Below are 24,585 nucleotides of genomic sequence, written 5' to 3'. Positions count from 1 at the left end.
AGTAAATAATGACTGAATGACACGATTTGATTTGTATTAGTGAAGTACATTTTTTTTTTCTCCTTTTTCATATGCATTTGGTTGGTCCTTAATTTAGATCTCCCCTTATTTTTACAGATACTTAAGAAGTTCATAAAGACTGCCCCTTCATCAAGAGGACCAGCCATAACCAAATACTTCTCAAGGGAGCAGAGGGTTTAATAGAACCCACGAAGTAAATTGCAAAGCAGTTCCTGAGTCTCTGGGAGAGAACACTATCATAAGACTTTATTCCTAGTCTTTTTTTATTTTACTTTTTTAGGGTACACTTTTTATGTTTTTTTTTAGGTTGGATAGCTTTTTATTTTATCTTTTAGCAAACGTAGGATTTCCTGTCATTCCAATCTAGCCATCTGTGTGGGTTTTCTGTGATATGTTTTGCCTGTATTTGTTGTTTTTTTAGGTTTGCATTTGTCCTTTATTATTTTACCGAATGGTTGTTAATAATCTATTTATGATGTAGCAGCAGTGGGTCTGGTGTTTTTCGGATGTTAATATATAACTTATGTTGTGGGTACGTACCTAAAACCTTGTGTATGGCCTGTATACGTGCTTCTACAGGCTTGTGTAGATAGAGTGAACACAATTTAGAACTATAGCAAGAAAAAAAAAATCTATATATGTTGCCTACAGGGGAAATGTTTTTGTGCAATTTTTTTTTTTTTTTTTTTTTCATTTTTAGCAGCACATTATACAAAGGAAACAATCCAGTGTTTGTTCAATGACCTCAAGGCTAAAACACTACAACACAGGCCATAAATGTGTGACCTACAAGGCACATACATATACTGTATGTTTTTGAATACTTTTTCATTTTGTAACATAACCCAGGTGCACAATACTCATAAAAAAAAAATCTATTGATATTTGATTCAAACATGCCAATGTACTATGCACAGACAATCGCTGCTTCTGATATTTGTATTTTAGGCTATAGCAACTGAACTCTAAGCCGAGTTCCAATAGGTAGTCTCTTTCTACTGATCTCCTTTGTCGGGCTGCACAGTACTCAGGGCTGTAGGACAGACGTGTATGCAAGGTGTGCTGACATTGAGATATTAATCACCGCACAGGTGGGAGTGGGTGTTGTATGCATTGTTAATGTGAAAACTGTTCTGCAATCAGGCTGTGGATTGTTGGGCTTGGACCTGCTATTCGTTGTGTACTCTACATTTTCACAGCACAAGCTATAGAGTTGTGTACCTCTGGTGTTCCATGACTTGTAAGTGTGGCTCATTAACGACTCCCCAGGAGCGGGTGTAGATGTTCTGGATTACATTGTGGTATTTATAGAAACTAAGACTTGAAGAAAATAAACCTTGTATTGCAGGGAGCAAGATAATTTAGCGTATAGTCCTTTAATTTTGTATTTAAAAGATGTCATTTCCACTTAACATTTATCCACCCTTGTAAAGTACCAGCAAGCTACAGTATACGCTGAAGATATTTCTACTATAGCGGTAATGCAGGCATTTTATAGTATAATTGTATATTTGGAAGAGCAGCTTACCAGTACACTAGAACCTAGTGACATCAGTGAGACAAATGGGGGTTATTCTGGCTGCATTCGCAGGGGGACCAATGTCTTTGTTCTGCGCATGCAAATTTCTGTGCATAGGCATAACAGACTGTTTGCTGGGCGTACAAACAGAGTACAGGGGGCGGAGAGGTGCGTGAGGCGACATGGGGCTGGACAGTCTCATGCTAAAGAGGCCATGACGCGGGAGCGCGGGGCGGGCTGCTGACATCACCGGATGTCAGCTGCCCGCCCATTTCCATCCCATCGTGCACGCATATGTAAGTGACTTGATTTCACATCTTTCGATGGTCTGCGACCATCAAAAGATGTGGGAGGTTCCCCCTGCCCTACGAATGGATGTTACTGTGTAACATCCATTTGCACACCCCTGCGAGCGAGTTGCCCCAGCCACCAAGGCGTGGTTTGGTGGACTCGCAAGGCTGTGAATTGGCAGCCTTACAAATCAGCCAGATTAACCCCCAAAATGTGCCACAGTAAGGTCACTGGCTTCTGTTGCATTGATAGGCTGCCTTCTCCTAAGCATTGGGTCTACTGACCAATTAGCTGCTCCCATTGTGTGCCTAGTGAACGGTCCATCTTGGCAATAGTTACGTTCTCGTTCTATGCTTCTATGAATTAAATAGAGACATTTAGGGGGTGATGTACCACTAGCCATGTACCTGACAACAAATGGCACCATTATGTACTTAATTATATGTTTATAATGGTTATACATTTTTTTAGTGCTCTGCTTAAAAGTTTGTACCATAATCTTTTATCATTAATTTATCACCAAAATCAGAGATATATTAACATTACAAAGAACATTGTCACTGTTTGTTGCCCATAATGGACCAAAGCGGTCTACGTAACTGAGCCAGTAACTAGTCTTTTTAACCGTTGTCTTTGGAAGAACAATATTTGTAGAGGGAAAGACGGGTCACCTCCCATGTGTACATTTTTGCATTGTTTTTTTTTTTTTTAACAAAGGCAGAGGATAAGCAATAATCTTCCAAAGATGTGATTTTTTTTTTTTATATTACTTTAAAATAAAAGAACAACACATTCTATTTTGTGATTAATAATAATGTGTTTTTAATAGAGCCATATTTTTGGGGAGGGATCTAAGGGATCTACCTGATGAACAATTTGTAAGTTTGTGTATTCTCGCCTAATAAATGAGTTGTATAGCTAATCCTTTTAAATCGAGTTAATAAAAATAAGACAAAGATTTTGTTTTGTATATGACAATCGGAATGGAGATAAGGGTGCATCATGCTGTGAGATGATTTTATTTGGAGATATTATTTCATACTGAATTTGTAAAAGCTTGGTGTTTTATGAAAGTGTGCCAACCTTGATAAGGTTATTAGGATTTACAAGATAATGTACAGTAATCCTCTCTCGTATTTTTGTCTGAAATAAAATACAGAAGAGTCAACCTGCTTTGTGTCTTTATTATCATTTGTATTTGTATCCCTTGTATCCCTTACAAGCAATGCTTATCCTTTTGAAAATGTCTAAAAGACCCCGTACATTAGGCCAACTTGACAGCTCCCCGGGGAAGGGGGGTTACACACTATTTGGCACTCGATGTGCCAAGTTTTGCTTGTGAAAAATCGCATGCCGTGCCCAGGAGCTGCAGGTGGAGGGAACCATGAGTGGGGAGTGGGGGGGGATCAGAGAGCCGGGTATGTGAAGCCGGGTGGAGGGAAGCTGATTGGCTGGGCTCTCAGCCAATCACTGGCTGCCCATTCATTTGTATGGGGTCTTTTTTTTTTCTATGTGCGCCCGCTTCCCCTACGCTTCCCGACTCCCTCAGCCTTCTATGTGCGCCAGTCACCCGGCTTTACATAACCGGCTCTCTGGTCCCCTCGCTGCATTCACTGCCCTTCCCGCCTCCAGGCTGCACATAAGATTTACCAAATGTTATGTGCAGCCCGTCTGACCACCCAACTCCAACCCGAAGCGCACTGGACCGCGCATCGGGTCGTAAGGGATGTCTGCACATGAGATTTGGGCCGATTTCCCTGGAATACCCAGTGTAATGGTTCTGCTCACTGAGATGATGTATCTATGAAGTGTAGTGCTGGGAACTTGAAGCCAGCGTTACGGTGGGTTACATTCTGCTTAAGGCCAGGTTCTTTGGTGGATGCCGAGTCATTTGTTTGTAGTCTGTATCACACACACACACAATGCTGTGTGAAAATGTGGGGTCTGCGACTGACAAAATAGGCAGGGCCTCCCTTCCCTTTCTTGAACACCTTGAATGCCTGGCGAGACCTGTTTCTGCAGCACTGGCCGCACTACTCAACCTCTACATTGCTTCAAGGCAAATGTGAACTTTGTTTCTGACAAATTTTACTTTATACATTTCAACTTTCTGTCTGGGCCTGGGACTGAAGTCCCTGCAGTCCCCCTTGTATGGCTGCCCTGATCACACTGCATTCATCATCATTCTGATCAATGTGCTTATATTGCTACAGTTTAAAGAAACCCATATGATTCATAGTTTTTGTATTGCTTGTGTTAGTTTGTATGTAGAGGTTACAGATACATTTTGGTTCTGCTTTTCACTTTATTACTCTTAGAAACAAGGTCACATAGCCAGAATCTTTAAGCGTCTATGAATCTTCACATGCTGACGAGCACAGTCTGAAGGTCAGAGCAGGTGGCCCTTCCGCAAGTCTGTGTTTGTGTCAGCAGAAACTCCGTGGACTGCCAGGTCTACCATGCACATAACATTTTCTAGACTAATAGGATTCCTTGCTAAAAGCATAAATACTTCTGTAGTTTTAGCAACACAAAATGGTTCCAACAAGAACATTACATGCATGTCTGCCAGGATTCAGTATTAAATCCCGGCGGTCGGGATCCCGGCGTTCAGAATCCCGACGCTGGAATCCCGACCGCCGTAATCCCGACAAGCGGGGGACGTGGATCGCCCTCCCCCCCCCCCCCCCTCGCCATGCAGCGGGCCCGGTGCCTCGCTACGCTCGGCACACTAATTTATTCTCCCTCCGGGGGGTGTCGTAGACACCCATGGGGGGAGAAAGTGTCGGGATTTCAGCGGTCGGGATTCTGAACGCCGGGATTTACACTGCATCCCGTCTGCCAGGTAGTGGTAAATTCCCTGGTGAGCAGGGAGCAATGGCTAGTAGACCTGTATAGGAGAATGAAACATAGTATGGAAGGATGAGGATGGACAGGACTCTATACTAGGTTGCACTTTTTGCGATTTGCATGTCAGTATTTTAGTACAGACACCCCAAATACTAGTTAACTACTGTTGTTGGGAGGCCAAAGTTGCGTAGATTCTACTTAATACTGTTATTCATTGGTCACGCTCCCCTTCTACACTAGGATCACGACCACCGCCTTATTGCCTTCGATGTGCTACTATTTTTGCTGTGGTTTAAACACTGGCTAAAAGTTTTACGCTTGCAATCTATATTACTAGCAAACTTGACCTGGCTGTTAACAATACACAGTGGTGGTTTAACTTCGTAAATGTGAGTAATGCTATATGATATTGGACAGGAAAGTGCTTTTGCACATAGGCATGGCAAATTATATAATAAGGTGGTATACTGTAGATGTGTTTTTTATGAAGGTGGGTGGATTATGAATCTCAAGCACAATTGTATGAGGCCTCTAGTGCAATGCCTACAACAGCCACACGTACTGAGTAGTACAGTGCTGCGACTGCAAGTGAAAGAAACAATCACAAGGCGGCTGCTGGTAGGGATGGCCATCGGTGCAGACGCCATTGATGGTTGCAATCGATGGCGATTCTGCACCCAGCTATGGATTAGTGTTTTACTCGGTCATGTATGTTCTTATTTGTTCAGCTCACTGTTTAAAAAAAAGACACTTGCTTTTACCGTTTACGCCAATAAAAGATTGTACAACAAATAATGCTTCGTCATGACCCGTGTAAAGGATCCGGATCTTCGCACAGATTGATCCCTTGATCACAGCTCTTTTTTAGTGACCCATTCTGCCCACCTCTATTCCCGGCCATGTACAGATGGAGCCGGGCTCCCTCTTGCTGGCGAATCGCCAGAACGTCACCGCTGGCGATCCGCCGGCAGCCCGGCGTCCATCTGACTGAGACGCGCGTGCGTCTCAGTTTCGGGGCGACGGGAACCCTGTCCTCTGCTTCAGGGAGACAAACAGGGTTAGGGGGGGTGCGGGGAGGCGGTGGGGACCCCGGGTGACCGCTGACAAGCCGGTGGGGACCCGGGGGAACCGTGCGTAAGTGGATGCGCGCGCATCCCCTTTCGCAGATACAGATGGCGGGTGGCGTCGCCATCCCCTGCAAGGAATAGACCTGCTCCATCTGTATATCACTAAGCAAGTCCCCACCCAAAACCAACCGTCCCTGTCACCGTCGACCCGGCTGCCGCTTAAAAGCTGACCCGGCCAGGTAAGTGTGTGTGTGTCCGAAACAAGTCCCCACCCAGACCCGACTGTCCTAGTCACCCCGCTCCCGTGTCCCACCGCCGCTAAACACCTACCCCGCCCAGGTATATCACTGAGCAAGTCCCCGCCCAGAACCACCCCGTCCCTGTCACCACCCACCCCACACCCCTCTCCCACCACCACTAAACAACTGTGTCCAGAGAAAGTCCCCACACAAACCCAGCTGTCCCAGTCACACACCACCCGCTCCCACCACCACTAAACACCCACAACTCCTACACCACTAGTATTTCCCCACTCGCCCCTCCTGCACAAACCATATTTCACGCAATAACTGCTTTCCCCGGTTAAGGGGCGGTGCCCCTTAAAACGGTGTGAAGAGCGCCCGTAGGGCGCGATGAATCACTTAGTTACATAATAAATGCACAATAATACCATACATCCCTATATTGGGATTTTGTCTCCTCTTTCCCACCTCACTGTCTGGACTGCACGGGATAACATACTCCTTATGACCAGACGTTTTCGTTCTATAATCTCGAGTGCAGTTACTCGGTGGGGTATAGTAGTATACAAAAAGAAGAAATGTATATAGTGTAATATGTTCCTTTTTTTTTTTTTGCGAATTCTGTTTTATTGAAATTTAAAGAAGTAGAAGGGACATTTTCCAACTGAAGATCATGTCACACAATACAAGGTTTACATCACGTAGGCAAGTAAATCAAATAAACAGCAGTATATCAAATGTGGAAGTAAACAGAGTAAAAGAAAGAGGGGATATGGTCGGTTGATCGACATACTGCAAGGTCGACACAGTCATTAGGTCGACATGGTCTAGGTCAGGCATAGGCAACCTGTGGCTCTCCAGCTGTTGTGAAACTACAAGTCCCAGCATGCATTGCTACAGTTTTGCTTTTAGGGAGTGCTAAACCTGTGGCACAGGATGCTGGGACTTGTAGTTTCACAACAGCTGGAGAGCCACAGGTTGCCTGGTCTAGGTCGACAGTCAAAAGGTTGACATGAGGTTTTTCACTGTTTTCTGAGCCGACATGTGCCGACAGGCGGTATTTCATGCCCTGCCCTCCACCAGGGCATGGCGGGAGAATATAATGGTGGGCCGAGCGCAGCCAGACCCCGTATCCGAAGCATGGCGAGCGGACGCGGTGCACTTAATCCTGTGTCCATGTCGACAGTCGGGTAAAAAAAACTGTGAAAAACCCCATGTTGACCTAATGACCTGTCGACCTAGACCCATGTCGACCTTGCAGTACGTAGACCTAATGACTGTCGACCAAACAATCCATACCCAAGAAAAATGCAGTCAAATCTGTGTAATATGAAACACATATCATAATTACCTTATTATTTTTGCAATAAGAAATGGGAATGGAAGAGTGAAAAAGAAAAGAAATGTAATTAAAAAAAGACCATGGGATGGAAGAAACGGGCTACAATTACCAGAGGTATGAGAACTGCTTCTAATTTATAGAGTCCTATTAGACAGCCCGGGCAGTGTCTCTGGTCCCATCTGCAAATAAATACGGCTCTGTCCAGTCCAGAACATTTTAAACAAATCATGACGACATGACCTCACTACTGTAACCATTTATCTCTACTTGCTATGTATCCTGTAAAGATTGATGTCTAACAATCCCAGCGCTGGGAATCGCCAGATTTCCTTAGCTGGTGACAGCCGGAGGAGAGGCGCTTCATCTGACGGGGGAGCGCGAGCGTCAACACGGCGCTTTCCCTGCCCGTCTCCACTTCAGGGAGACTGGCAGGGATCTGGGAAGCTGCAGAGGGCGGCGGGGGGCTCCGTCGGAACAGGGCGAGTGAGCGCCCTTTCCAACAGATGGCGGCGGATGCCGATTCTATCGCCAGGAGGAGCTCTGACAAATTTCTCTAATATAAGTTTCCCACTCCCCCATCCAAATACTAATAATTCAGCCTCTCCCATTAATTCATATTTGTGATCGAATGAAACCATGGGCTGAAATAAAACCTCAAAAAGCTAGGAAAGACAGCAGGAGACATAAAGCAAATATTTAATATTCTCTGTTCAAAGTTTGTTCATTTTAAATACAATATGCTATTATTTTATACTCCAACAAATCCCAGTGTCACATCTAAGTAATTCATTTCTACAATTCAGTGCCGTGGGCTGCTCACTTAAAAGAGGATGAAAAACTTGGTGTTACAACGGTTCGCAGAGAATTAAAATCGTATAACTTATTAACTGCCATTAGCCACCACCCTCACACTAGGGATCCGCTTGTCTCCTGGAACATGTAACGGTTACTTGTTATTTCTGGGTAAGAGGTGGTTTTTTATTTTATTATTCTTTTGACTATAAAAATGATAACAAAAGCCCCAAAAATTAGTATAACTTTGCCAAAGGGAAAAAATGGAGCCGCTTAGGACAAACCTTCACATAGCAGAGATCACTGACCATATAAGACGAGCTGGGTCACTGATACTGTAACGGGCCTGGGTACTGAAAGAAAATAAAAAATCTGTGCTCCGGCTGCTATCCCACAGTTCCTTATGCATTTAGTAGCTAAATGTGGGTACATCATTAACTGGGCTATTTACAGTATGTAAGATGAGTTTTATTGTTTTACCCATGTGTAATGATGTTTAATATTTGCTTACTTTGATTGCCAAGGTTTTTATTGGCTTCATTGTAGTTACTTTATTAGGTACATCTTTCTCGTCCGGAGCAGGATTCCTTATGTGCTCCCAGAACAGCTTGAATTTTTTTGTGGCACAGATTTGATAAGGTGCTTGACTCATTCCTTAGACCAGGGGTGGGGAACCTTCGGCCCTCCAGCTGTTGTTAAACTACACATCCCAGCATGCCCTGCAACAGTTTTAGTACGGCCAAATAGCAAAACTGTAGCAGGGCATGCTGGGATGTGCAGGACAACAACAGCTGGAGGACCGAAGGTTCCCCATTCCTGCCTTAGACACTCTCTTCAGTAGTGATATTATGGCAATATTGCTGACGCAATGCAGAATAGGTCCATACAGTACATCCATGTTTATGGCAGACTTTGTACATACCACCTGCATACTGTGACAGAAATGGGGAATTATCAGAATAGGTGACTCTATCCTCAGCTGACCAGTGTTGATGATGCTGTGGAGCATTTCGCCTGAGTTTCCTGTTTTCAGATGGGTGGGAGGCAAAGGCGTAACTACCATAGGTGCAGGGGGTGCAGCTGCTATGGGGCCCAGAGCTGAGAGGGGCCCACTTTGCCTGTCAAAGTATCATGTGCTATATACTTTTTTCAGCCTTAGTTGATGAATAGGGGCCCTAACAAACTTTTGCTATGGGGCCCGCATGTATCTAGTTACGCCACTGGTGGGAGGTGTCTCTCCTGCTGCAGTAGCCCAATCACTGTTATAGTGGATAGGTATTTGAGTTACTGTTGCCTTCCTGTCATCTTGGACCGGTCTTGCCATCCTCCTCTGATTGACCAAGCATTTTTCCCCAGGAGTCCTGGTCTGTGGAGTGTTTTTGTTTTAGCCCACAATTCTCCGTAAACACTGTAGACTGAGAGTCCAAAGAGATTATCGGTTTCTGATTTGGCCAAAACATATACTTTACGTTACAAGAGATGTTTCACAGTCAAAGTTAATAATACCCCCTTTACACCGAGGCAAAAACCCAGATCAGTGTTGGTGTAAAAGGGGCCAACCCAGGTCCATTTACACTGGAATCCTACCCAGGTCCTGACCAGGGTGGAACACTGGTAAGCCTAGGTTAACCAGGCTGAACATGTTTTCACTAGAGAAACGGAGGTTGAGAGGTTACAGCACAGCTCTGTGCTGCCCGGACACAGGTGAGGGGGGGGGTCGGTGCGGGGCTGTGGGTCGCAGTAGAAGGCCATAGGCCGTCGCGGTAACCCAGCGGGGATGTTTAGAGCATCCCAAAATGTGGTAAAAACCCAGATGGAGGGGTTTTTACCACATTTTTAGTTTAGAGAATCTCCCCCTTTAAGTTTAGTCCTCAGGGCTCCCCTATCGTAAGTACCCCAGGCCCTCCAGAGCTTTAACCCCTTGGTTGTCCCAGAAATTTTCCCGCCAAACCACTAATATAGAATAGGTGCGCGCCAGTGGTGTCCAGGTGTGCAACACTGGCGCACCACCCCCAAAACCCCCCCGTGACACACCCCTGTCCCCCCCCCCCCATCACCTTTGCTCCAGCGATCGAACGCCGGAGCTCCCCTGACGGTAGAGACTAGATCCCCTTCAGATTTGATTACAGGATGTGATGTTCAGTGAGGGCGGAACTTGTTAGATGCCCTCACAACATTTTTTATTTTTTCTATAATTCACGTAGGTGTAGGTTATTTTGTTTTATTTTAGCTGCATTGTACCCTCGCGTGATCGCTACGCTCGCACGCTTCACTCGCGACAGATTTATATTCCCCCTCCAGGTTTACGCGGACCCAGGGCATGATGGGAAAATTGTCAAAACTGAAGGGGATCTAGACACTACCCACCCCTGACCCAGCCGCCAGCCGTCACTCATTTTACAGGAGCATTGATGTCGGCGGCAGGCTCTGGTATGTTCGGCGGGGCTCGGGAGCGCTCAGGCGCCCAAGTCCTCCCGAGCTGCCGCGAACATCCCCGAGCCTGTCGCCTACATCACTGCTGACTGACTGGTGGCTGGGTCAGCGGGGGCAGGGAAGCTCAGGCGTACAAACTCTGGAGCGGAGGTGGTGGTGGGTTTTGCTGGAGCAGGACAAACCTGCCCTATTAGGTTTGTCCTGCCCCAGCAAAACCCAACCTCAAGGGGTTAATCCAGCTCTATATTAAATATATGCCCATGAATACATTGGCATATATTCAATGCCGTGGGCGAGCGGTGACTGCAAGCAGGACTTATTGCTCGCAGTCACCGCTCACCCTGTCAGTATTCAACTGACCCCCCTCATTCGCAAATTCCCCCTCGCTCCGTTTTTTGAGCGAGGGAGAATTGGCGTATGTGCCTCCAAAAACTGCGAGAGCCGAGGCTAATTACAGCGAGTTTGCTGCACTAGCCTCGGCTCTCGCAGTTTAGGGGAATCATCGCCGTTCTGTGACTGCGAGGATTCCCCCGGAACGTTGCATAGTGCGAGTGGCCGGCACGGGGGTTAAACTGCGAGGATCACTGGTTTTCTGTGATCCTCGCAGTTTAACCCCCTCGCCGGCCGCTCGCACCGGCATTGAATACCTGCCATTGTGTTTATTGCTGTGTACTCTGATCTATCCATGCACTTTTGATACATATGCTACATTTACAATGTACATGTGTTTTGTTTTGTCAGGAGATGAATCATCGTCTCAGGAGAAAAAGGAGAAAGGTAGAAACGCTGCTTCATGAATAATGTATCAGTCTTTCTGTTAATGTTCACACTGTAGAATTGATATCTTGTTCTCTATAATAAAACTGGGTGCAGCAGTGCGCCTCCTCTGTTCTAGGCTGGGGACACTCTCCCGTCGCCTCATCACCTTCTACCGGGCAGCATCTCATTTTCTCCACATCTACCCATAACCTACTCTGTGACCCAGAGTGCTCTGACTCAATATAGGGACATTTGTGCAGATTGAGTTACTGCACTTTACACGGACTAAGCAGCTCCTATGACATTTTGGACTTAGTAAATGAGTCTAACTACTTTTACTAAAGAATCCCCGTTGTGTCACAGACAGGGCATGGATTTATTATGTATTTAATGGCTAATGAAAAATTGTTAGACTATCACAAATGCATATTGATTTGTAAAAGAAGTTCTTAGATTGTGCAGTAGGTGGCGCCAAAAATTAATTTATCACACAACCGGTTTCATACACTACAGTAGTCTCCAAATCCATGGTACTGTGCCTGCAGTCACCTCTAGCTTATTGTATGCCTGCAGCGGGTAACGTGTAGCCATGCTTGGGAACTAATATCAAAGAAGTCATGTAGCATGTGTATGTTTCATTTCTTTAAAATTGCTGATTTGGTAACAATATCAATAGTATTTTTATTTTATTACTATTTAATTACTATCCAGCTGCTTTCTTCAATGTTCTAGAAATGCTACCATTGTCATAGTTCACATGGCTGGTCATACATCCTCCATCTGAATAAAATCATAATTGTCATATATATATATATATATATATATATATATATATATATATATATAAAATATATATATATATATAGTTTATTTTTTTTTAAGTAAAGGGGATTTCCACATACAGTAACACCACTGCACTAGTGTCACAAGTCAGCTTGTGTGGTTGTCATGTTATTTGTGCAAGTATCTCAGCGCTGTCATCCCATATTTTCTGGCTATTCGGGGGAAGTGAATTACTTACACCTTAATGTTACATTGACAATTCCCAGAAGCTCCTGTGTTAACAGGCAGGAATGAGATGGAAATTCCAAATAATGTACTGTACCTCAGTCATGGATGTGTAAGTTACCCTGGCAGCACGAGTAGCGTTTGGTGCCTTTTTCTTTTAAGCATTTTTCCATTCCACCATCTTCTTTGTAAAACAACCAGGGTGCACAAGCAGCTTCTGCTGATTAAAGTATTTGGCTTTCCTATATTCAGTGTGTGACTACCGCTGTAGCTGCATAATAAATGGAACGTTCCACTGTCTTTCTAGAAAATGCCAGCGTCTTCTGAAGCGATCCATCCGCACTAACTGACTCCTCTTCTCCACCTCTCGGTGGCGTCAGATGCCAGGGGCAGGACTGAGTACAGTGTGGCGAGTGCTGATTGGCTCGCTGCGGCCAACTCTTAATGGCCACCAATTCAGGATCCGTAATTGGCTCCCGAATGGTGGGAAATGTGATCTGCCGCGGGCGTTGTTTCTGAGTGGCAGCAGGAATGGCCCAAATTACAAAAAACTCCCCATTTGTCGACATTCCCGCTCGTCGCAACCCTGCTGCCACAATGCAGCACTGGGATCGGACCTTTGATCCCAGCGGTGCCTGGAGCTGGGTCCCCACTAAGGACACAGTTCACAAGGGAGCTGTCCCAGAATCGGGGCACCTCTCTACAGCTAGAGTCAAGCAATGTTAAGGCAAAACTGCTATCCCATGGTCATAATCAGTGGCGGCTCCAAGCAGCACAGTTCAAAATTCAAATAGGGGAGAATCACCAACTGACACCAACTCTTAAGCTGTGTACACACGGGGGCGATAGGGGCTGAAATCGCTGGAAATATGGTCGCTGGTGACCATATTGCCAGCGATTGGAGTGCGCACCAGTGATAAATCGCCGGGTGCGCGCTCCCGTTTTTAGCCCCCTTATGATCGCTGGTAACCAGCTCCTGCGACCAGCTGATTAGCTCTGTAGCTCCCCCGGCAGAGGTTCCCTTTCATCAGCGACCATCTCTGGTCGCTGATGAAAAGGAGAAACTGAGCAATATATCTCCCCAGTGTGTACGGGGCTATAGTGAGTTCGTTTGGAATGGCAGTTGGTGCTGCTCCTCCTATTTGAATTTGCACTGTGCTGCAGCCCCTGCACTGGTTATAATAATTTGACCACTTGGTTTACATTGTAAACTATTAGCTGAATGGAGGTGTATAGAGCTACTTTCATGTAACCAGTCATATACCGTATGGACAAATTAAATCAGAAATCTGGGAGGCTGTGCTCCTGTTCTGTGTACACATTAATTGTATTTTATTTCCAGCAAGGGACTTTTTAGCTGCTTTGTAACCCACCTCCCCCTGCTGCCCCTTTTATTGTTTGTCTTATTACCTGTCCATGAATAAATTGTGACCCACTCTCCGTTACTTCCCCTGCAATGCACCGTGCGTAAGAAGGGGCTTATCATCGCAGCCTTCATTTACTAAATACTTCATTTCACATTGGTAATGGGGTATTTACATAATTCTAGGTAAAGTGTGGAATTACTAGTAATCAAGAAATTAGCATGCGCATGTTTAATCCCCTGTTGAAGGAAAAAAAATCAATATTTAATTACTTTAAATGATTAGCTTTTGCTCACATATTCTAATTGGCCCAAATATTAAGTGACATGAAAAAAGAGCTTTGCTTTATTCTTCAGCAATTCTCTTCAATTGTCTTAATTAGACTAAATAGTAATTAAGAAATTCCACATTACAAAAGAAACCGGTAATCAGTGATTTCCTTTCTTTTGTGCTGCCTGGGAGCTTTCCTGTTTGCTGTGCTATAATCTATATATGGTTCTGTGCTCTGATATAGGCTGCTAGGTATTTAGCACCTGATACCGTTTTATTGTTGTGCAGTTACGTATGTTCTAGTAAAGCGCAGGAAAAGTTCTCTTTGTCTAGATTTTGTTTTTCATGTGTATTGTGTTGGATACACAAAGGGACATTCACCACTTTGAGTGGTTCTCAGCATGGGTGGATCTATACTGAGTGCAGGGTGCGAAGTGCGCACTGGCACCTGGGGGCCAAAACTGGCACCTTACCTCTCCCTCTGCACCACAGATATCACTGGGAATTAGGCGTAATGCCAGGTTTCTGTACACCTTTGGCCAGGCCGGATTAGCCAAGGGGAGACAGGGGCGGTTGTCCCGGGGCCCCCACACATAAGAGGCCCCCACAGAATGCTTTATAAATCGGAGCAGTCTCTTAAAAAGCAGTCTGTGGGGGCCCCAGGGACAGACAGAACACTACTCACAATGTATAGAATGTGTAAATGAACCTTCCCCCAAGACCCCCCCCCCCCCCCGATGTTCCCAACAGATGTTTGCAAAAATTAAAAAAACAAAAAACATTTTTTAAAAATGTCAACAAACATTTTTACTGGTGGGGGCCCCCATATATTTGTTGCCTGATGCCCCCACCAGCCTTAATCCGGCCCTGCCTTTGGCATAGATATCATTAGAAACCAATGGTGCCAATGGAGTCCTGCTCATGCATACTACAGAAGTCACATGGAAGTGCTGGGGTCTTCTGAGGACATGTGCACATGGGTAGTTTACGGGAGCATGCAGATGCCCTACCAACAATCATGTCAGCAGCTCATATGTTGGAACCACATTGCTGGCACCAATATGTCAATGACATTAAATATCTACTTACAGTGTGATAAAATACCTCCCAATTGTCCTAATTTTAGTGGGACAGTCCCATTCTACTAGCTCTGTCTCACCCATGGGTGTGCAGTGTCCTGCAGGGGACTAGTTGGGAACCCTCCTATCACTTGGTGCTTAGCAGAGCAGCGGTGTATAGATGCTGTGCGCATATGCTCAGTATATATTCACAGGAGAGAGAGAGGTACCGGGGACATAGCCAGCAGCTACAGAGTGTCAGACATGCCGAAATGGTAACTCTTGATTGGGGACATTCCTGTAAGATCATAACTCCTAATTTTAGCTTGTCTCTCTTCACTCCCGCACATAGAGGGTTATTCTGACCTGAGTGTACGGCTGCGAATTATGCAGTAAAATCAGGCGTTTTTGTTTAATCGCTGGCAGTATGCAAGCTGATTGACAGGAAGCCGGCGCTAGTGGGTGTCACCCGTTTTCTGGGAGTGGCAGAAATAACAGAGATGTGCCCAATTGTTTTCAACTCCTAGCAGGACTCCTCTAAAATCCAAAATGTCGATATCTGTAAAACCATACATAAATATACACAATAGTGCATTGCTCTATTAAATGCAAAAACCTATTGTCCTAAGAAATCTGAAAAGTGATCTCCCTTGTCTAGAAATGCATTGATAAAAAGCATTCCATGTCACCTTTTCATATAAAGACTATGGGGCGTATTCAATGAGCCTGATTCGCCATGTTTTTATGGCGAATTTGTGCTGTTTGGCGAATTTCTGACTAAAACACTGAATCACCCTATTCAATGACCACATGGCGAATACATTTCAAGGTTTTTTTCGCCATGATTCACCGAGTAGCAATCGCTATGTTTTTATGGAGAAGTGGAAGGTGAACTTTTAGAATAAAGTGTTTTGTTTTTTACATTTGGTGTCAAAAAATCAGGAATTTTATTCTGAGGAGGGGCATGCTATTTTTATTCATGTGCTGTAAGCACATGAATATATATTTAATTTTAATTTTTTTACACAGCAGCCAGCAGGGGGCGCCGGAGCCGAGCCGCTCATTACATATTCATATATTCACTGCACCCGATCGTTACGATCGTGTGTAGTGAATATACGCTCCCCTGCTGGCACCCCCGGGGGGCAGCCTGTGCTGCCTGGCACCCGGGGAGCCCACCTAACCCCCACAAACGTTCTGGGCTAGGCAGAGAGACTACCATCTCTCTGCCTGGCACCGTCCTCAGGCTCCCTGCGGCAATCGCCGCAGGAGCTCATATTCGCCAGTCAGGGGCAGCGAGCCCCTGACACGTTGAATACTGGAGCCCGCCGGCTCTGGAACGTGGCGAATGTGCAGCGAATCCTAAAAAGGATTCGCTGCACCTCGCAGGTATTCTCATTGAATACCGCCCTATATGTCTGACCCTTACGTCAGATTACTCGTTTGAGCTACTTTCAGCTCAATAGCCACCCAGTGTGAACAGGGCAGCGATGAGCGCTGATGCGCACTCCCACATCATCGCTAGCCTGGCCGCTCATCTGCTGGTATTACCAATGACGAAGCCAATTGCTTTCCATAGCGCCCTTCTTTTTTCTTTGTGGGTGCTATGGAAAGTAGTCTATCCATGGGAAAATCGCTAAGACGGGCAAAAAACTCTCAGTGTGTGTGTACCTTTACAGCTATCTATATATATGTATGGTCCTCCTCAGGATTCCAGAGCTGGCATCACAATTAATGTCAGAATTCTGGCATCGGTCTCCAAGCGTTAGTCAGGATGCCAGGGTTAGTATACTGAACACCGGCATCCTGACCGCATCCCAAACAGAATACTCTATGGTGTATACAGAACACACAATACTTCCAAAATATACGTATCCAGTTAAATCTATCAAATCTTTATCTTTACGTACAGAATGTGTGCTTCCCATCAATTACATGCAGAGATGTGATAATTTGTCATTCATGAAAAAAAACTTACTGTTGGTTGTATCTTCTCTTCTAGACAAAAAAAAGAAACCCAAGCTGTTAAACAAGTTTGATAAGACAATAAAAAGTGAACTTGATGCGGCTGAAAAACTACGGAAAAAGGTAACTTTGTTTAAGTTGATTAGATACATTCCCGATGATTAGTAGTGCTAGCTAGCCAGGGCTGATGATTGGTAGTGCTAGCTAGCCAGGGCTGATGATTGGTAGTGCTGGCTAGCCAGGGCTGATGATTGGTAGTGCTAGCTAGCCAGGGCTGATGATTGGTAGTGCTAGCTACCCAGGGCTGATGATTGGTAGTGCTAGCTAGCCAGGGCTGATGATTGGTAGTGCTAGCTAGCCAGGGCTGATGATTGGTAGTGCTAGCTAGCCAGGGCTGATGATTGGTAGTGCTGGCTAGCCAGGGCTGATGATTAGTAGTGCTAGCTAGCCAGGGCTGATGATTGGTAGTGCTGGCTAGCCAGGGCTGATGATTGGTAGTGCTAGCTAGCCAGGGCTGATGATTAGTAGTGCTAGCTAGCCAGGGCTGATGATTGGTACTGTTAGCTAGCCAGGGCTGATGATTGGTAGTGCTGGCAAGCCAGGGCTGATGATTGGTAGTGCAGGCTAGCCAGGGCTAATGATTGGTAGTGCTGGCTAGCCAGGGCTGATGATTGGTAGTGCTGGCTATCCAGGGCTGATGATTGGCAGTGCTGGCTAACTAGGGCTGATGATTGGTAGTGCTGGCTAGCCACGGATGATGATTGGTAGTGCTGGCTAGCCAGGGCTGATGATTGGTAGTGCTAGCTAGCCAGGGCTGACGATTTCCAGGGCTGATGATTGGTAGTGCTAGCTAGCCAGGACTGATGATTGGTAGTGCTGGCTAGCCAGGGCTGATGACTGGTAGTGCTGGCTAGCCAGGGCTGATGATTAATAGTGCTAGCTAGCCAGAGCTGATGATTGGTAGTGCTGGCCAGCCAGGGCTGATGATTGGTAGTGCAGGCTAGCCAGGGCTAATGATTGCTAGTGCTGGCTAGCCAGGGCTGACAATTGGTAGTGCTGGCTATCCAGGGCTGATGATTGGTAGTGCTGGCTAGCTAGGGCTGATGATTGGTAGTGCTAGCTAGCCAGGGCTGACGATTGGTAGTGCTGGCTAGCCAGGGTGATGACTGGTAGTGCTGGCTAACCAGGACTGATGATTGGTAGTGCTGGCTAGCCAGGGTTAATGATTGGTAATGCTGGCTAGCCAGAACTGATAATTGGAAACGGTTTGCAGAACATATAACACAGCTCTTTGCAGGGAATATTTTATCATGCCTTAGTCTAGACTATTCACACTACTTTTCATTTTGTGAAATTTGCCTTAGTATACTGTATGTTCCTTTGGAATGTAGTAGGAAACCAATACAAACACAGGAGAATAGTATATAGGCTCCTGGTAGGAACCAACCCCAAGACCCTGTGCCGTCAGGAACATCTAACCATTATGCCACACTCACTGCATAAGTTGATTCAGTATACGAGCGGTGGGGATTCAGCGTTCACAATACTGAGGCCAGAATGCGACTACCACATGGAATCCCAACATCAATGAGGATGCCAGCGCTGGGATACCAACTGCTGGGATGCAAAACGTAGGTATGTTGGGCAGGTTAGGGTTAGTCTGGGCAAGGGGGTTGGGTACAGTAGGTTTAGGCACTAAGGGAGGTTAGGGGTTAGCCTGTGGGGATTAGTGGAGGTTAGGGTTAGCCTGTCTCTTAGGTTTAGGCCCTTTGAAGAGAGGGTTATATTGTACTGTATACAAATAGGGCATTGTGACTAGAATTTGCTGCTCCATCTGATCATGTCACATACAGATGTGTCTGCTGTGATGCTTATGCATTGGGGTAAGATAGTCATGGCAAGTGTATCAGAGTGACAGGCATTTTGTCTGACCCTGCAGATATCCGAGGCATACTGTGGGATCTCTCACGCTGTATTGGCTGTGATATTGGTGCTCCGCCCCCATGTCCATCAGTCGGCCACGGCAAGGCATTCACTGCCCAATGAGGCAACACCCAACATGTATCAAAGTATCGTATATATCCTATGCTGAGCGATCTGGCATGTCCAATCGATATTACCGGATCGATCACCTGCATACGTGCTGCAATTATCTGTCCGATATGCTCATATGGGGCGGCTCGAGCAGGTAATTGCTTCCTGTATGCTCTGGTATGTACCCAGCACTGTGTTGAATGACTGCCACAAATAACTCAGTCTGCTCCATCCACTCTAGGTGACAGTCGCACGTTTCAGTGTTCTTCTGCAGCTGCTTGAAGTGTTGGTTGCACTGGCACAGTTTTAATATACAGAGGTGCAGGATTTAGTGCTGGGTACCACTGTAATACATGCATTGAGGTAAACACAGGCAATATCTCCTCCTGCCTCTACTGTGGCTGTGGATTAAGTGATCACTTTACATCACACACTGTCTAATCCCATTTTCCGTATCTCCGAGTCATAACCAGCAGATATAAATGGAAATAAAACCGCATTACTTTTCCCTTCGTGCCGTCCTTTGCTCCAGGCTGATTCTGACTGCTGTGTATCTGCTGGATGTGTCATTTTTCCAGCAACAGCTGTGCTGCTTAATAACAGAACAGTGCGCACGTTATCTTGTCATAGTTCTTGCATTTCCCATTTCTGCAATGTTCACTCCAATATACAAGTGATAAATCAGTTTCCCCCCTACTGCATGTCTACAGCCCAGGTAGCTGTGCTCTGCCTGTATAGATCAAAGAATGATTCACCTAAGGTAAGCATTGCATCAGGAATTGTGGGCAGATTCATCCATATAATCACCTTTAGCCTTCTCCAGCATAACATTTCTCTGCAGTTTGATTAGCGGGACCTGATTGGCTGGAAGGAGGCTGTGTGGGGTCAAACACAGCATTGTGGTTGGATCCTGCAGTTTCAAGGGAAAACATAGTGCAGCCAGATACATTCTAATGTACGTGTTCGCCCTGCTGCGGTTGGACCAGGGGGCTGTGGCTTCGCCTCATATGTGGGGGCGGCCGCATAGGAGGCATTGTGCAGGCTCCTTCCAGCCAAGTGGGTCCCAGTGAACGGGAAACGCTTGGCTACTGTGTGTGGCCCCAGCCTAAAATGGTACAAACCATGCACATTACCTAGTATTCTTTATTAGTAGTTATTTGTATAGTGCACCAATATTCCACAGCACTTTACGTCTTTTATATAATGTCCTGCCTCAGGGTTCATTGTTTTTTTTTGTGGAAGCCAAGTAATCTACAAGCATGCATGTTGGTTGTGTAAGGAATGCATGCCACTTGGAGGGAACCAAGCAAACTCAGGTGCACATACAAACTGCACACAGATAGGGCCCTGTAATCAAACCCATGACCTCAATACTGTGAGATGGCAATGATAATCACTGTGTTGTATATGTACATTGGTACATACAGGGATGGATTTAGGGGTGAAGGCACCCCTAAGGCACAACAATAATGTTTTTTTTTTTAATTATATGCTCTCATTTGATGATAGACAATTTAATAGAATAATAACTAACTGGCAGTATATAGTAAGCCCACTCTAAGCAAATGTTTCAAAAGCTAGTATTCTACCTTGTGATTGCCTCTGTGTTTGTGCATGCGTGAGAGGGAAAGAGATGTAGTTTCACTCGCTGCCAACAGACCTATATATAGATGATATAATAGCTAGGTATGGAAGCTCCTGAATCTTGGGTCACTCATCAAACACCCAGAACGATGGACTCTTCCAGAGGTCTTTGCGAGTTAGATGGGGGTTTGGGCCGCAACTGAATAGCCACTCCCATGCTTCACAATTGCAATATTGTATAGCAGTGATTGGGTTTACCTTGTTGCAAGTACCACGCCGCCATGTTGCTCACTTGATACACACTCACACCGCCGAAAGGGGGAGGGCTAAGCACAAAGAGTCACCAAAATCAGGTTTATATGTGTTATACTGCCACATACTAATAAATATGGTGCAGTGTTTAACACAAACACTTTCCAAAGCATCATTTCTATATTTATAGTATGCTTAAATCATATTTATATTTTTTTCCTCATGTGTGGGTTTATGCAGTGACAACCTGGATGCTGGCTATTCAAGGTCACTCCGCTAACCCAGTTCTAGTCACATGGAAAATTCAAAGGGAATTTGACGTCAAGCTCCGCATTTAGCAGATCCAGTCGAGCGTGTGTATAATGCATGGAGGTTTATCACAAATGTCCACCTGTGAGGCTGTCATTTCAGTCATCTTTATTCCGAACATGGTTCCCTCGCCTCTCTCCTCTCATTTATGTCACAGTGTTAGTTTATTATTGTACTTTGCTAGCGGAACAACTTGATTTGTTTCTCTGTGGTATGTTATAAATTGAACGTTGGCAGTAATAATTACCTTGTTTGTGACTCACAGGGTAAAGTGGACGAGGCATTGAAGGTATTTGAAGGTCTGGTGACTAAATATCCTCAGAGCCCAAGAGCCAGATACGGCAAAGCTCAGGTAGGTTGTTTTACTAACAAAGAGGTTTTTGAGAATTTTTATTTGGATAACTATTTTTTTCCAGGCATGTAAGTATCAGCCATATGCTCCAGTTAGCGGTGCGCGGTATTGTTTGGGTAAGTATTGTGGAAGATTATTGATCCAGAATATTGGGTCTGATTCAGAGATGTGTCCGCTATATATATTCGAATGCTGCAGACTGATGAATTCTGTGGGGTTTGATAAATCATTTATACTACAGCTTTAGTTTCCCGCCAAAAAAAACTAACAAAAAAAACAAAACACTTTTAAGATTTCTCTTTGTTTGGACCTTTTCTGACTGTGGGGCTAATTCGGCATGGATCGCTAATTTGAGAATTTACTAATTGAGTATTAATTGAATGACTGCGCATGCATTCCGATGGCATCGCACATGTGCTAGGGGAATTAGCCACAGAAAATGTGTTTGGATCGTAATCTCACAGTTTGACTGACAGGAAGCCGGCATTTAGGGGTGGAACCCTGCCGTTTTTCTGGGTGTGTTGGATAAAACGCAGGCGTGGCTAGGGTTTTTTGAGGTGTGTCTGTGGCATCAGCGATGACCACTTTCACCCTGTCTCAGTCGCAGATTAGTGGAAGCCTCAGGCCTACTCACAATTGCACAGACGGTAAAATCCTGTTGATGACTTGGGTATTGGGTTTGGAAAAAATTGCGATTAGCGATCCATTCGCAATTCTTTTGCAGTTTTGCACAGGGCGGTTACTCTCTGTGTCTGGGCTGCGGCTTACGCTTCGCAGTCCACTACAAACCTCACATTAGAGGTCCATGCTGAATTTGCCCCATTGTTTGGAATAAAAATACTTTTGAAGATATTAGAGGTATTGTCACTGTGTAACGTGACAATGATTGAACTACTCTGATTTATACGATTCTGAAACTGAAACATTACTCCAAGCACAGATTGGTTTCACACTTTGCTATTTTAACAGGAAATCTAGTACTGTCCAATCCTCAATCATCTAAAGGTGTGCACACACGGTGCGATTTGGTCGCAAAGCGATTTTGGCTTTATATAGCTCAGCGACCATATTGTAGTGTCATCAGCAACAGCGACCCGTACAGGGCTGGTGCGGGAGAACTCTACTAATGATTTATTGCCCTGTACACACTAAAAACATAGGCAATATGGTTGCTCAGTGACCATTTATACAGTGATACTGGCTAATGTCGCCCCTTGCCAGGCCAGCGCATGTGTGAACCAGCATTGCCAGGTCACATGTTCACTGGGAGTTTCTAGTTTCACTTTAAAAAAATAAATAAAACATAATGGGTAAAATATAATAGGATGAGAGAATCAGAAAGTGAGAGGTTTGGTAAGAAATCTCCAGGTTATTTTTTAAAGCGGCAATCATTTACACTGCAAAGTCAAACTGGTTTTGTTAACAACATCGGCAGTGCTGTGAAACAAACAATCTGCGGGTGAAACGCTGAACGATATAGTTTAATGACGTCACCCGGAGCCCCACCGAACATGAGGTCACTGATGATGTTGTCAGATTTAACTGCATGTTCAGACATTTGGGGTTATCATTACCGATCCATGGGAGCTTGCATAGTTAACGATATAGTGGATACACACTGAATGATATGCATGATGATATCGTTAACGATATTGCTATCTTTCTTATTCTTCATGGAAATGTGTAGCGTGTACCCAGCTTTAGTTACAATTGGTTGCAACAAAACTGCTTCACTCGACTGCACTGTTACATATGTGATCTGTGACACTTGTGTATCTGTGTGCGCCTGAGTCAGAATCTGAAGCACAAGCCTCTGATACAGAGTTAATTCTGCTTTTAATTCAATATACATCTAGCGCAAAATAAAACCCTCTCCACTGTGTGTCATTTGCCAGACAACATACTGTAGTAGTGTTCATTCTAGCACCCGCCATATTTGAAAACCCATGCAGTTCCTCTTCCCTGCCTGGGCTGTCGCTGTCTTCTTTAGTGCTTCTAGCACAGTGTGGTTTGTATATCAGCACTGATATGCAAACCAGACCTGTGCTAGAAACACCACAGCAGACAGCGACACCCCAGGCAGTGAGGAGGAACTACATGGGTTTTCAAAGACAGCGGGTGCTAGAATGAACACTACTGTAGGATCTATTCTAGAAGTGTTCTCCGATGATTCCGGTCACTGCACAATGGAGACCTTTCACCCGAATGTCTGCCTGACTGATCTTTATACACCAGAGATAACTATTAAGGTACCCCCAACTCTAGAAAATGAAATGGTCCTAGAACGTATTATCTTCCCATTCATTACTGAAATGACTAATGTGGACATTTATGTGAATATCAGTGGAGCTGCATTGCAGATTTCAGATGGATGTGGAATTATCTTTGTCCCCAATATGAACTTCTAAATGGCCAAAAGCAATCTTTATCCAGCTTTTTGTTTGCCCTTTCTCCTCTGTTGCAGTTCAGCATAACAATTGAATTGAGGGCTCTAGACACAGATCTCTTTGATGGGGAGGAGGGTTACGCTTCTGCAATAAATACACCACCGTCACCTGCTCCCCGGCACATAACAGCATGCAAGCTGTTAATAAGAGCTCAGGGATCATCTCTATTGATTTAGCAGAGCCATTTAATAGGAGTGAAGAGAAAGACATGGGTGGTAAAGAACTTATGTGCAAAGGAAATTAGAAGGATAAAGCGGCAGATGGAGATTTAGCATACGGAGGAAATACTTTCCTGCAAACAAGGGAAAAAGAAAACATTTGTGAAAAAAAAAATATTAGTAAGAGAAAAAGGGCTTATATTGTACATGTACGGACTGCACTAACCTGTGACACTTCAGGGGCGAAATACAGTAATATTAGATTTTTGGAAATGTGCGACTGACCGAAATCGCACGTTTTCGAAAAAAATCGCACATGTAGTAATGTTTTGACCTGTCATGACCAAAAATCGCAAAATAAATAGACCAGGTCCAGCCTGGTGAGTTTGACAGAATCATGAACAGATCAGTGAGATCTGTGCATGGTTCTGTCAAAAAAAGTGTGTTCAAGTTCAAATTAAAAAAAAA

General features: G+C 44.9%; 1 protein-coding gene across 8 annotated transcripts in view; it reads left to right on the top strand.

Moving 5' to 3' along the window:
* ASPH (aspartate beta-hydroxylase) overlaps nucleotides 1-24,585 on the top strand; it is a 190,117-nt gene that overhangs the window by 112,039 nt on the left and 53,493 nt on the right. For 7 of the 8 annotated variants that reach the window (XM_083187160.1, XM_083187155.1, XM_083187159.1 and 4 more), the window contains 3 exons: nucleotides 11,299-11,334; nucleotides 17,019-17,104; nucleotides 21,426-21,512. In XM_083187160.1, the coding sequence (XP_083043286.1) occupies nucleotides 11,299-11,334; nucleotides 17,019-17,104; nucleotides 21,426-21,512 (209 nt within the window). Of the gene's footprint in view, nucleotides 1-117; nucleotides 3,000-11,298; nucleotides 11,335-17,018; nucleotides 17,105-21,425; nucleotides 21,513-24,585 lie in introns of those variants that run through there. The other variant, XM_083187161.1, reaches the window with a different exon arrangement.

The sequence above is a fragment of the Crinia signifera genome, chromosome 5 (genome assembly GCF_055691185.1).
Source record: "Crinia signifera chromosome 5, ASM5569118v1, whole genome shotgun sequence".
Taxonomy (NCBI): Eukaryota; Metazoa; Chordata; class Amphibia; order Anura; family Myobatrachidae; genus Crinia; species Crinia signifera.
Note: the sequence above shows the minus strand (reverse complement) of the source record. Positions and strands in the feature narration are given on the sequence as shown.